This window comes from Entelurus aequoreus, linkage group LG04 (genome assembly GCF_033978785.1).
Source record: "Entelurus aequoreus isolate RoL-2023_Sb linkage group LG04, RoL_Eaeq_v1.1, whole genome shotgun sequence".
Classification (NCBI taxonomy): Eukaryota; Metazoa; Chordata; class Actinopteri; order Syngnathiformes; family Syngnathidae; genus Entelurus; species Entelurus aequoreus.
In genome coordinates this window covers 40,898,843-40,914,339 of record NC_084734.1, presented here as the reverse complement: position 1 = coordinate 40,914,339, position 15,497 = coordinate 40,898,843, and the positions used below count along the sequence as shown (strand labels likewise).

Sequence of the window (15,497 nt, the reverse complement as noted above, 5' to 3'; positions counted from 1 at the left end):
TAACTAATGATATTTACACTTAATTTAACGGTTTAAAAGAGGAGAAAACATGAAAAAAATGACAGTTAAATTTTGAAAAATAGTTTATCTTCAATTTCGACTCTTTAAAATTCAAAATTTAACCGAAAAAAAGAAGAGAAAAATTAGCTAATTCGAATCTTTTTGAAAAAAATTAAAAAAAGAATTTATGGATCATCATTAGTAATTTTTCCTGATTAAGATTCATTTTAGAATTTTGATGACATGTTTTAAATAGGTTAAAATCCAATCTACACTTTGTTAGAATACATAACAAATTAGACCAAGCTATATTTCTAACAAAGACAAATAATTATTTCTTCTAGATTTTCCAGAACAACATTTTTAAAAGGAATTCAAAAGACTTTGAAATAAGATTTAAATTTGATTCTACAGATTTTCTAGATTTTCCAGAATATTTTTTTTTAATTTTAATCATAATAAGTTTGAAGAAATATTTCACAAATATTCTTTGTCGAAAAAACAGAAGCTAAAATGAAGAATTTAATTAAAATGTATTTATTATTCTTTACAATAAAAAAAAATATATACTTGAACATTGATTTAAATTGTCAGGAAAGAAGAGGAAGGAATTTAAAAGGTAAAAAGGCATATGTGTTTAAAAATCCTAAAAATCCTTTTTAAGGTTGTATTTTTTCCTCTAAAATTGTCTTTCTGAAAGTTATAAGAAGCAAAGTAAAAAAATTAATGAATTTATTTAAACAAGTGAAGACCAAGTCTTAAAAATATTTTCTATTTGAGTTTTGTCTCTCTTAGAATTAAAAATTTCGGGCAAAGCGAGACCAGCTTGCTAGTAAATAAATACAATTTAAAAAATAGAGGCAGCTCACTGGTAAGTGCTGCTATTTGAGCTATTTTTAGAACAGGCCAGCGGGCTACTCATCTGGTCCTTACGGGCTACCTGGTGCCCGCGGGCACCGCGTTGGTGACCCCTGGTGTAAACTCTCTTGGTTGTTTTGTTGGGTCTGTTCCTGTCTCTGGCTGTGCTGCCCCCCGAACCCAGCAGATGAAGGCTTGGAGCAGTAGAGACCACCGCGGTATACAGTAAGTGGGTGTTGAAATTGTTTTTTTTAGTTGTGTTGTTTATCTATGCCTGGTACAATTGTATCTGCGCAATATGTATAATTTATTGCAATTTTTTAAATTTTTCGTTGTGTTTTACTATGTAGCTGTATGAAGAAAAGGCACCTCTGGAGTGGCAGTTGGTTGCATCAGCTTTGCGCTCTTTTATGTCCTTTGTGTTTTTTTGTTTTCCCTTATCTCTTTGTGGACTTTTTGTGGACTTTTGGTATCGGCACGGCAATCAAATAATTTCCTTATTGTGGGTTGAATAAAGTCTATCCTATCCTATCACACTATTTAACACAAAGCAATGATGTTTTGCTTAGATAGCGGAGCAATGTTTCTCAAACAGTCGGTCAAGACCCCCTGGGGGGTCACGAGCAGCAGTAGAGATTTTCATTATTTGTGGCTACACTCTTGTATTCATGTTAGAACGATACAAAAGCCTTCAACTAGGTGGCAGCAGTGCTCAATCTAATCAACATGCTCCCTTCTAGCCAGTAGGAGTAGTAAGTACACAGCAACACGTGTACAGAGCTAACAGAGGCCAAAAGATGGAGCAGTTTATGACAGGAATTAAGAGAAAAAAGAAGTCGTCAGCGGCATACATAAAGAATGTAACTCACACAGTCCATTGTACAAATAAATGAATAAATGGGTTATACTTGTATGGGTTATACTTGTATACTTGCTAATAATTCCCCTTTGAATAAATAATCAAAGGGGAACTGCACTTATTTTGGAATTTTGCCTATCACTCACAATCATTATGAAAGACATGACAACAAATGTATATATTTTTTAAAGCATTCTATCTCATAAATAAACGTAAATAAAAGTATGCTTACAGCGGAGCCAATGGTAGGTCCTCTATTCCGCCCATACTACATTAGATATATACTTACAGCATGTATTTAAAACTTTAATGGAGTGTTTAAATGTTTTTAAGGGCTTTATAGGCAGACTAGAGCGACTCCTATTAGCTACATTGTAAGCAGACTTTTGATTGCATGTATTTACTATTTAGAATGCATAAAAAAAGAAAAACATATGTGTTCTTGTCTTACACAGGGATTGTGAATCATAGGCAAAATTCCCCCAAAAAGTGTAGTCCTCCTTTAAAATTCTCAATAGTAATTCAGTACAGGGGAGTGGCAAAAGTTCTGTCACCCGGGGGGTTCATGACAGAACATATTTGAGAAGCACTGGCTTAGCATACATTGACCTACATTGGATTGCTTTTACAGTAACATGTTCAATGTATAAAATGTATTAAAGTGTCCGCACAGGCTTTCATGTATGCAGCCCTCAGTGGAAAAGTTTGGACACTCCTGATATTGTGAGATGAACTAACTAAAGTCTAGATTAGTCATTAACTATCCCCTTCAACGCCTTCTTGCTTCTTTACCTTTTTGCCTGGGTTGACCGAATGATGGGCAGTGTTTTCCTGAGAGTGCAGCAACCACATTAATCGGGATGGGTACTGAATTCGGTAGATTTATTGGTACCAACCAAATTCCGTTTTTACCATCGGGTATCGATACACGTAAAATCTAAAAGTGTCATATTTCCAATACCTTGTCTCTCAAGCAGCACTCAGAGTAGACTCAGCCAAACTGCCTCTAGATAACATTGCAATTTCAATGCCAACAAAGCAAGTATGCCTGATAGAAAATGCTCCAACGTAAAGTATGGCTCCATGTTTCCAAAATACACTAGCTCGATGCTAATTTACATTGGCTTTACCATATATTTACTACTGATTAGCATTAGTGATTTTACATGGTGATTTCAACATCTAAAAATGTTGAAATGAAAACTGCTTTTAAGATGCATGTTACAATCAATAAGCTTACAGTATAAACACTTTGTAAGGTGCAACATAAGGCTAGACTGGCACATTCAGTTTCATGGCAAAGACTACTTCCTAGTTAGGCAACACATCGTACCCTATACACTACTGCCATCTAACATCTTGGATTTGTAACTACATGCAAAGTATACTATATAATACTTTCAAATGAGACTCAGAAATGTAATAAGGAATCTATATAACACCTGGACAGCATAATTATCATAATCAGCTCATTCATAAATGTTGCATAATTGTTTTTAAATTATTAATCATCCATCCATTCACACACTAGGGACCATTTAGTGTTGTCAAACAGTTAACATTTATTAACACACACCAAAGTACCAGTATCTAGTTCCAGATACAGAGAATTAGTACCGTATCGGGTAAAATATGAAAAATATGAAAAATATGAAAAATACTAAACATCTGACTTTTATTGTTCATGTATTTTAAAATGGCGGTATTAACAGATGGGGGAAACTGGAAGGGCTACACACTGGAAGTCATGTATTAAAAAAAACAGTCAATGTAGCTGTTGACTAGGGATGTAATGATGTGAAAATGTCACTGTTATTGTGACAAAAATGATAAGTTATCATGGATGGTGTCGTTAAATGTGGTCAAAAAGTACTTATGCATACACTAAAATATTTTAACAAAGTTGTATTATTAAAACGTTAATGTGTCTTATATTCATGCTAGTATTTAAGCCAGCTAGAAATTAGCGTGCAAGTGGCTTATTTATAGTAAATGAGCGGAATCTTAAAATGTTTAAACATATAGTAATAAATCACGATTTTACGGTAATTAAAATTTGAAACAATAATAATTTAACCGGCGGAAATTTTACAGCGGTTTATCATTATACAGGTAACCGATACGATCCCTACCGTTGATCCCTACCGTACCAAGATTACGTTATTTTGGAGGTGCATGTCAGGCTTTGTGAGCCGACAATTATGAGCCACTGTAGCATAATCCTGGCTGTATGTGTATTGTTTCAATAAAAATACAAAACAGTATTTAAAAAACATCCATCATTTCTGCGTCGCGAGTGGGGGTTGGAGCCTCGGGTGAAGGCAGCATACACCCTGGACTAGGGTTGTACGGTATACCGGTATTTGTATAGTACCGCGATACTAATGAATCATATTCGGTACTATACCGCCTCTGAAAAGTACCGGTCCGTCACCCCCCGCACCCCTGTCGTCGTCATGTTGTGTCATTGCTGGTTTACGAGCAGACGAGCATGTTCGGCAGCGCACAATCACGGAGTATTTACAAGCAGACACAGTGTGTAGACAGAAAAGTGAGAAGGGACAAATTTTGCTGAAAATTTTAATTTCCCCTCAGGGATTAATAAAGTATTTCTGATTCTGATTCTGATTTTGGCTTAAAAACTAACGATAAAGGTGAAGTTATAACACTGAAACGCCCTCAGGAAGAGGTGCTTTAAGACATGGCTAGCTAGCTAGCGGCTAAAGTCCAGCCCCAGTTGGCAGAGTTTTAGCTACTTCTAAATTACTAATCCTCGCCTCCATGGCGACAAATAAAGTAAGTTACTTACAAGTATCATCCCTGCTGGACGAGGAATAGCTAAACATGTTTCACTACACACTGTAGCTCACCGGCGTCAAAATGTAAACAAACGCCATTGGTGGATCTACACCTAACATCCACTGTAATGATACCAAGTACAGGCACATATCTAGTCGACGCTACTATGATTATGTCGCTATTTTTTGGCATCACAACATCTTCTTTCGTTTAAAAAAATTTTATATTATGTGTATAAACTCAGGAAATATGTCCCTGGACACATGAGGACTTTCAATATGACCAATGTATGATCCTGTAACGACTTTGTATCGGATTGATACCTAAATTTGTGGTATCATTCAAAACTTATGTAAAGTATCAAACAACAGAAGAATAAGTAATTATTACATTTGAACAGAAGTGTAGATAAAACATGTTAGAAGAGAAAGTAAGCCGATATTAACAGTAAATGAACAAGTAGATTAATAATTCATTTTCTACCACTTGTCCTTCATAATTTTGACAAAATAATAGAATGGAAAATGACACAATATGTTACTGCATATGTCAGCAGACTAAATTATGAGCCTTTGTTTGTTTACTTACTACTAAAAGACAAGTTGTCTAGTACAGTGGTTCTCAACCTTTTTTCAGTGATGTACCCCCTGTGAATTTTTTTTAAATTCAAGTACCCCCTAATCAGAGCAAAGCATTTTTGGTTGAAAAAAAGAGATAAAGAAGTAAAATACAGCACTATGTCATCAGTTTCTGGTTTATTCAATTGTATAACAGTGCAAAATATTGCTCATTTGTAGTGGTCTTTCTTGAACTATTTGGAAAAAAAGATAGGTTTTTATTTACATTTATGAAGGATTTTTGAATTGTAGCTATTTTTAGAATATTTAAAAAAAATCTCACGTACCCCTTGGCATACCTTCAAGTACCCCCAGGGGTACACGTACCCCCATTTGAGAACCACTGGTCTAGTATATTCACTATTTTATTTAAGGACAAACTTGCAATAATAAACATATGTTTAATGTACCGTAAGATTTTTTTGTTAAAATAAAGCCAATAATGCCATTTTTTTGTGATCCCCTTTATTTAGAAAAGTACCAAAAAGTATCAAAATCATTTTGGTACCAAAATATTGGTATCGGGACAACACCAGTATATACACAATTAAATTCACACGCACACACACACACACACACACACACACACACACACACACACACACACACACACACACAACACACACACACACACACACACACACACACACACACACACACACACACACACACACACACACACACACACACACACACACACATCGTTGTAACATTAAATTCAAGTGACTAATTGCATTATGCCTTTTCTGGAAATTACTTTCTTCAGGCTTCCTGACTGTTTATTGGTTGTTCACTGCGCCACCCGCTGTACGTTGGAGGAATATCTGTCGACAACTGAAAGTCTTTATGTGGATTCCTATGGAGGGATTTTGGGTTGCTGGAAGAACAGAGGATGGTGGAGTGCTCCACGAAACCAGAGGCAGCAGGGGAGGCAGGAAACATTTGGACAGTGCTGTTGGACAAGGGAGGAAGAGGAGGAGGTGTCTTGTCTGTGTTTCTCTCTCTCTCTCTCTCTCTCTCTCTCTCTCTCTCTCTCTCTCTCTCTCTCTCTCTCTCTCTCTCTCTCTCTCTCTCTCTCCCTCTCCCTCTCTCTCTCTCTCTCTCTCTCTCTCTCTCAATCAGCGCGTCTCCTCCAGCACAGCCAAGAGTTGCCGTTCAGAGCTCGGATGCCAAAACGCACAAGAGGAGCAGTGCCAAAGGGTCATTTGTTGTTTTTTTTTAGCGCACACATGAGGAGGAAGGTGCCTGCAGGGATCCTAAAATTAACATTTAATTGACGTCAATTAGGGGGAAAGCCACTACGAGGCATCCCTACGGAAGACACATCGCGGGATTTTGCCGTTTTTGTTGTTGTTGTTGTTGTTGCATGGTGGCTCCCTCCACCGTCCAGGTGTCGTCCTCCCCACGCAGGAGGACAGCGTCCACTTCGCTGTGTGCACCTTTGCAAACTTGTGCACCGCCGGGGGAAGAATAGTGTCAAAATAGCACTTTGAAAAAAGGGAGTAAAAGGAAGGTCCTCTTGAGACCGAGAGCGGACCGACACCACGGTCCAAGCCGACTCCAAGTGCCGTTCACCGGGCGATGCCAGAGTAAATGCCGGGGCGATGTCCCGCCGCAAGCAGGTGAACCCGCAGCACTTGACGTTGAGCCACAGGGAGACGGTGCCAGGTGAGCCACAACCGTCTTCTCTTTGCCGAACTCTTCCCGACATTTGGTCTTTGCTGGCCGCCTTGAAAGCGTCCACTTGCTTTCTTTTCATTTGACGTAGCGCGCTGGCGAATTAAAAAAGTCGCCTTTGTCGGACGGGATTTAATTTAATTAAACATTCACTGCAAACGTGTATTTAATATATAATATGGATCAAATAATCTTTGAAGTCTTCCAAGTCTTTGAAGTCTTTGAGTATTGTTTTTATTTGTATGCAGGTGGTGTGTCATACTTTATAATTATTACATCTAACATTTTAACGTGCCTTAAATGTGCACAAGTTAGTTTGATTTTCTCCCCTTTATAACATACACACTTATTGTGCACCAAAGTTTAAAAAAATAAAATCAATCAATCATAAGATCCCTTTATCGGTAACGACTTTTCTCAAGCTTGTTGAGGAATTGTCAGGATTGTTGTGTTTTTTTTGAAAAAAAGGGGTGGGGTGGGGTGGGGTGGTAGATGATGGTGTAAAAGATGAAAAGTGTCCTAATCCAATTCCAAATCAATTATATCAAATTTAACCTTCAAGTCCCAGTGCTGCTGCTGCTGCTGCTTTCACTAAATCCAATTTAATAGAAGCCTAATCACACTAATTCATTGCACAAATTCATGATGTAATCTGTGGCCAGTGTGTTACAAATTATTGATTCTCATCACTTTTGTGTTGAGTGTGTGTGTAACAGATGAAGCCATTTTAGTGTTTTTTTTTATTTTTTTAAAATTACTAACACTGATAACACATTTTATTGCACATCTTCTGTCAGTTGATTGGCGAGAGAAAATAAATTTAAAAAAAAATCCCTGTTACAGTTTCACCTCAGGGTGTGCGTGTGTGTGACATTTACCTGCATGCATTATACCAAAAAGTTTGCATATTTTCATGTGTCTTCAGGGCACTTGGGGGAACAAATTTGGTGTAACAGTTAAATATTTTCCTCCCCCGCTCGCAGCCACGGGTCACTGTCTGACGTCTTTGGTCGCTTTGCATACACTAAATCTCCTTTTTCCCCTCCTTTGACACGCACCTGCTGTGAGCTGGCTAACATTGTTGAACCTGACCCTCACGTAAGGGACATTTCTTCGAACCGGACTGTAGGACATCAAGTTTTGTTGTCCTTCTGTCTCGGAGAGGCGAGCGAGGGCAGGATGCTGGGCCGAGCAAAGGGCCTCAATCTGGTCCTACCAGTTCTTTGACACCACACACACACACACACACACACACTCACACGCGCTGCTAGTTGAACCTGAGCCGTGACAATGACCTGAAGAACACAAGTTCAACCAGCAGCGTGAAACGGTGCAGTAACGATAGTTGTTGATGTCAATGATAGCTCGGGTCAAACCGGACACTTAAAAGATAAGTCAAATCATTATTCAAGCTTTGTGTGTGTTTGTGTGTGTGTGAGAGAAAGAGTGTGAGCTAGCTACAGAAGCACATAAGAGCTCCATTACAGATACGCACATCTTGCATCTCCCTAATTTTGACATTAATAATCAAGCCGTTATTCACCAAGAAATATTCAATAAAAAAAAAAAAAAGACCAATTAATTAAGATTGCAGCAGATGATTAAAAAAAAAAATCCCCCTTGATTTACAATTTGTTAAATTGGTAAAATAGTTTGAGTGTAAACATGATGCAAACATGTCAACACAAGTAAGGAGGAGTAATTCTTGCATGCGCACTTTTATCCAGCTCTGCACAAAATTATACAAGTGCTCTTACCACTGTAGGCCCATGCTCCACCTCCTTTACAATAGAACAGAACTTAAATAGAGTGAATAGTATTTAAAAACTATACACACACCAACAAATAGCCAAAGTGAGGTGCTCTCAGCAAGTTTGGGCTTATACTCCACCTCCTTTACAAAGTTTTGTGTAAATCGGTTAAAGTAGTTATTGAGTGATGCTCCTCATTAAAAAGACAAAAAAAAACATGTTTACCCAAAAAAAAAAAAAAAAAAAAAAGAACGGCAATTCCTGGGTCTGCACCTTTTTCTGGATATGCACCATATGCAATATGCCCCACCCCTTAACAAAGTTTTGTGTAGATCTGTTGAATGGTTTATGAATCGGTAACTAGCAAGCATGATAAAAAAAAAAAAAGTTAACTTGAACAACCTTTATCCTAATTTGCACCAAAAAGTAAAAGGTCTCACTCCTATACAAAGTTTTGTGGCAAACGGTTATATAGTTTTTGCGTAATGCTAATACATACATGCTAAAACGTAAAAAATAAATAAATAAATACATAAAATAATTTTTGTCACTTTGACATCCTCTAACTGTACTCCGCTCACCTTTGCACATTTTTGTGGAATACTGTTGAAACACATTTTGGACATGTATTTTTTGTATTTTGTTTTCAGTGTTTGATAAGATTGTTGTCTGCGCTTCTAATTTTGACGCTGTTGTTTAAAGCTAAAATGGCTACAAAAAAACTGTAATTCCCCTTTTTGTGTGACGGCTGATTGACGATGCTTACCTAGATGTTGAACTTGAATTTGTGATGGAAAGACAACTTCCCCACAGGCATTGAGAATGGAGAGTGAAAAAGTGCGTTTGTGTTTAGACTGGGTCAACACACACATGCACGCACACACACGCGCGCACACACACACACACACACACACACACACACACACACAAAACGGACATACAAACCGTCAAGGTGCCTCGCTTTGGACTTGAGGTTGTCACCCTGGGCTGTTTCTTTAAGGTGGAAGCTTCCGGACCTGGATCACACCTCAGGCTGGGGATAGAGGGGGGAGAACACATGATTAGATTAAGTCAACACATCAGCAGCAGTCCCCGCCTCGTGGATGTGTTACATACTGTAGTGTCATTTTTAGCAATAATGAGGCAGTTTAAAAGGCGATAGCACGTCAAGTCTCAGCTGTCAGCAGGTGTCTGCTTACATGTGAACTCGGCGCAGGTGGCCGGCATACATCAAGCCATTGTCAGCCGCCACCGGAGTCACCGATGCACCCTGCGGCCTTCGCAGGGCACCTAGAACCAGAATGGCAGCATATTTCTGGACAGACGCACAAACTTCTTGGAAGTGTTCTCCTGGCTGGACCGGTAGACTCGACAGAGGTTTGCTGGAGTGACACCAAGGGCATCTTGCAGAAATGCTGCTAATTATGTAGCGGCTTGCGTTTACTGAAAATTAAAACAAATGCCACAAACAAAGTGAACCATGCACTTTTTAATTAAGGGTGTGTATTAATTAGCATAAATAAGCAGGCAAATAATGAATACATGGTCATAAAGTGCAGAGAGTTTAAACATTACCATCACTTGTTATAAATTATCCCTACATAACAGCCAAGTGTTGATATTTTCATGTCAGATATTCATAATTTCCCCAATGTGGGATGAATAATGTATATCCTATCCTATGATATATTATATATTCTAATATAAGAAATTATTTGATTATTTAAGGGACAGTAATTCATGGCTCCTGAAGGTGGCGCCCCTCCAACAACAAGTACAAAACAATCACATTTTTACAGTCCAATGAATGGCACATATGTCCAAAAACCAAGATCACAAATTTTGTAATTTTTGGATACAAATTAATTTATAATTCTTAAAACCACAACCCAAATGATCTAACTTTTTTAGTAATGCAAAGAAAATCAATCATCTCTTATTTATTTTTTTTTCTCTCTGTTTATTTTAGAATAGTGTAAAGTAACAACATTCTTTTAATTCTACAGCAGTTTATGAACAACTTACACCTTTAAATATTGTTACATTTAAGTTACACATAAAAACTAAATTCATATCATAGTTTCATTTTATGATAAAGACGACTTTTAATTTCCCCCCGCCTTGGGTCACACTGATATAGACATGTATCTTGCAATGTATCAGTTATCACACCGTGGTAATACCACAGGTCATGAAATGAAAGACACTTAAATACAATTAATAAAATATAGTGGCGATATCATGCAGTCACATTTTGTAAATTAATATAAGGGTGTTTTGATGTAGCATTTTTGTATTTGGTGTAGTAGCTCGGCATGTAGCGTTGAGTCACACTTGCACCCTTTCGGCTTGAGTGGCGGCAAGCATCAGTGTGCATCTGTAGCTTCCTGGATGCACCTTTCCCCGGGATGTGCACGCCGTTTTTTGTCTTTTTTTAAAATTTGCACCATATGGCTGTCGAACACACGCACAGACACACACACACACACATGTGCACGCACACACACACACACAGTAAGCAGACGACGGCGGCAAGCTGGCAGGCGTTGATTGGCGAACGCCTCCTGATTGGTTAAGAGGCATTTCACTTTGTTCCCTCATTTTGCTTCAATATTTCACTATCATCTGCCGAGCGCATCTGATTAATTTTATAGGCATTTTAAAAAGCTTGCCCTCGCTATCTTATCACAGAAAATAAAGTTTGTTAAATGGCGATGCCTATCTTTAAACGTCACGCCTCATGGCTTACAAGTCAGCCGAATCCCAGCGAGGACCACGGGCGCGTTTTCTGACGATGTAAGATTTATGGCGAGCTCGCTGTGGATCAACTACGCTAACGAGACACTTGCTTAGTCGGCCGACCATGCTGGGCCACCATGGAGGCTTCTAAGCGAGGCCGCTTGTAGTTTGAATTTTTGATTCCTACCATTTGCAATGTCGCCGCTGTCGTTTGCGCACGACGACGACAATCACCGCCCCCTCAACACACACACACACTCCTCACCTACGCACTCACACCCCTTCTTGGGGGCGTACATGTATGTGTGAGTTTTTGTTTCTTTTACACAGGAAGACAAAGGGGGGGGGGGGGGGGGGGCATTTTTCAACACATGTTGAGAGAAAACCTTCGCCATTAATGCATTTGACAAAAAACATATTTAAACTTACACAAGGGATATGAATAATAATTACTTTTGTGGGGTTGAGCTTGAAGCACTTGAGTGCAGTACTCACGTGCTACCAGCAGAGGCGCTGTTGATTCAGCCTAAACTGAAGACGTTACATATAGCATAAAATAGATATTCATTACACATTGTTTTCTGCCATTAGAAAAATAGTACATAAACATTTTCTTTGAAAAAAAACTACAATTAATGGAATAATTAGGTTAATTCTACCCCTAGTTTTCAGCACTTTCCCAACATGTCTGACCCTGCTAGGAATTTCTGTTTTCTGCCCGTTAGGCAGCGTTTACGAGCGCAGATCAGCACAGATGCAATCATTAGGGATTTAAGGGATTTAAAGATGCTATTAAAGTGCATGTATATGCGCCCTCCATCTCTACCTCCCCCAAACAAATTCCCCCGCAGCCTGTTTTGTTAATGTGAGCAGCACAAGCAGAATCTTAAGTGTTAAAAAAGTGCACAAAGTCAAATAATTACTTTTAAAACAAGAAAGACCTTTTGATGGAAGAGAATGAAAATATAGACGCAAAAGCTCTAATTGCTCTTCACATTGTGTGAGCAAAAGAGCGGCGCTGCCTGTGGCAGATAGGGGGCGCTCTAAGGCAGCCTGACTCCCTCTCAGTCTTCCTGCTGGCTAGACTCTATGCTTGTGTGTGTGTGTGTGCTTGTGTGTGTGTGTGTGTGTGTGTGTGTGTGTGTGTGTGTGTGTGTGTGGGTGTCTGTGTCTGTGTCTGTCTGTGTGTGTGTGTGTGTGTGTCTGTGTCTGTGTGTGTGTGTGTGTGTGTGTGTGTGTGTGTATGGTGAGAGGGCTGAGCAGCTTGAGTTTCACGGCCGACCGTGTGTTTGACAGGCTCTCACGCCGCCGCTTGTATAGACGTTTCCATTTTTACACTTTAGCGTGTCCACACACACTCAAGACACACACACAGCCCCATCCCTCCCCCTCTCCTTTGCAAACATTCCATGCTCGGTTGCTTCTTGCACGCATGCTTTCTCACACAGGTGAGAGGGGTGCGGCCCGCCAGAGATGTCCAACTGATATTGTGGCGGCGTAGTGATGGTGCCGACGCCTGCTAATTTACTGCCTTGTGTCCTCGGGCCTTGTGTGTGTGTGTGTGTGTGTGTGTGTGTGTGTGTGTGTGTGTGTGTGTGTGTGTGTGTGTGTGTGTGTGTGTGTGTGTGTGTAACAAGGCCTGCTCTATTTGTCTATAGTTGCACATAGGACAACAAGTCAAGTTGGAAGGCCCAGGTGAATTAATGGCGCACACATTTAAAGGCTGGTTTCCCGTTGGGCGCCATCTTGCCACCTGTCTTGTCATCACCCGCGCAAACAGGAACAGGCCATGTTGTTAGCAGATAGATTTCTTGCTGCTAATATGCGTCAAAATTATGCAACATGGCCGCCGCTGCAAATGTACGCATGTGAAGGCTTGCGGAACGGCGCTTGATGAATTATGGTCACAAGCTGTGATCCGCAGGTAAATATGTGTTTGTGTTCCTTCTCTCCGCCGCCTAAGATGATGAGATGGAAATGATCTTGGCGCGTGGCCAGCCAGCCTTCGCCGCTTACAGCCGTGATGTTTGGCACAGAGCGCTTCGTCGCTCCCGGGGCAAAAAGCGAGTGGACTGGAACACGTATGTAGGCCGAGGCGCGGGTGTAGGCGAAGGTGGGTGGGGTTTTTAAAATTTTATTTAAAAAACAAAAAACAAAACTTTAAGATAGGGCTAGTTGAGGTGTTTCAGTTTGATGACCGATTTAGATCTTTATCATTCAATAACCAGAAACCAATTTTGTCGGACAATATAAGCAAAGATTCCTAAAGTTTATATAATTTGAAAATATATCTGAAAGAATTGAACGACAACATTTCTTTCAGTCAAATGAACAGCAGGTTGACATAGTACTTTAGATCTCATTTTAGCAATTAGCAATAATAATAATAATAATAATAATACACAAGTTATAAGAGTACTAGTTGAACCTGCTACTCTTTAACTGAGAAAAAAAGTAGCGTACCTACATTGAAAACTAGGACAAAACACTTTCACGGGTTGACTTTACAAGAGATCATGTGATGTTTAAGAGCAGGAAGATAATACAGGGACTAATTTTTTAACAAGCAAGCTGCTAAAAAATATAGTAACATTGATTATTTACATCATCAATCAATTATTACATCATCCGCTGTAGGCTGCAGAAGCCGGATGGTAGAAATGAAAACACATACATTTATTAACCTTTATGGCACTAGTAGTAGTAGCAAGAAATGTGCATTTGGAAGCTTTAAATTTGGGGATTGGGAGAGGAAGTGTGCGACAGGAAGTTTAGAAGCATAGACGAGCGATAAGGGAGTTTAGGATCTGTGCACTGATAACACACACACAGTTGTTATCTAGCCTTAGCAATTATTAGGGGTGTCATGTTTGGAGAGAGAAGCGGGGTAGAGAGAGAGAGAGAGAGAGAGAGAGAGAGAGAGCGAGCGCTAGAGGGAAGGAGACGCCATGCCTCTCTCGACCAGACATCAGCTCGTCTCCCTGGGCCCACCCCTTGACACACACCCCCGACAGTCTCCCTCCTCAGTACCCATCCATCCAACCCACCTGGAGTCTCTGGAGCTTCCGGTTTGCTTGCAGGCTTTCAGAAGAGGACACTCTTTCACCGTGGTAGCACTGGAAAAGAAAGACCAAAAAAAAGAGGTTGTCCATGAGGGATTTGTGTTAAGCTGAGGGACGACACCATAGGGGAGGTGTGTGTGTGTGTGTGCGTAATGGTTATTAATGACCGTGTCAGATGTGTGAAGAATGAGATTTACTCTCTTAACAGGACCCCAGGTTTTACCTCTATAGATTTAATGTCTGCTGAGAATACGCTCTTTAACTCACCTGTTTGCACATACATACATTACCCATTGTGCCGCACCACACGCATACGCATGCACGCACACGCACACACACACACACACACACACACACACACACACACACACACATAATCAGGATGGATGCGGCCTTGGCTAGGCGCTTCGTTGTGTGCGGCATGTCATCTCAGTGCAAAGCGAAGGCCGCAACCGGAAACCCAGCATGCACTGAGAGATGAATAGCTTCCTGGCACACACACACACACACACACACACGCGCGCGCACACACACCAAGAGAGTCTTTTAGGGTGCCGCCCACGCCGATCTCTGCCGGATAAGCCGAGCAGGTGTTTGTGTTAGTGCCATAGCCGCTCAGCTTGGTTGTTTTATTCCATGAAATTGACACACTTTTGAGGGGGCCGCTCATGTCGTGTGGTGGGGAGAGGTTCCTCTTATCAGGTAATCTCATCACCACAAACCTTCTTTTCTTCCCTCTCCCTCGCCCGCCCGCCCGCTTCACGCCGCCGTCTCCTCCAAAGTGCGCCGTCTTAAATATTAACCACCACCTCCTCCTGTCTCCTTCTCCCACAGCCGAGGCCAATGATTCGGCAACGAGATCTCCGTCTCCCACGCCTGCCGCCCTCAGCCCCCGGAGGGCGGGGCCCGAGGAGCACGACCTGCTGACATGCGGCCAGTGCCAGGCCAACTTCCCGCTGGGAGACATCCTGGTCTTCATCGAGCACAAGCGGCGGCTGTGCCGTGGCCCCATCCAGGGGGGGCCGGGCACCTTCTCCAAGCATGGGGAGGCCGGGGGCGCCGCCAGCATCTCCATCTCTCCTAGGGTACGCTCCCTGGAGCTAGGGAGGGGGCCTCTCCCTGTGGAGGTGGGCAT

At 40.7% G+C, this 15,497-nt stretch overlaps 1 protein-coding gene across 1 annotated transcript in view; it reads left to right on the top strand.

The window, feature by feature from the left end:
• The first annotated feature begins 6,286 nt into the window (after positions 1-6,286).
• bcl11bb (BCL11 transcription factor B b) overlaps positions 6,287-15,497 on the top strand; it is a 41,445-nt gene continuing 32,234 nt past the window's right edge. Inside the window, exons 1-2 of the mRNA XM_062044876.1 lie at positions 6,287-6,801; positions 15,197-15,497. The exon at positions 15,197-15,497 is cut by the window's right edge and continues 83 nt beyond it. Of these exons, the coding sequence (XP_061900860.1) occupies positions 6,738-6,801; positions 15,197-15,497 (365 nt within the window). The 5' untranslated portion in view covers positions 6,287-6,737. The remainder of the gene's footprint in view (positions 6,802-15,196) is intronic.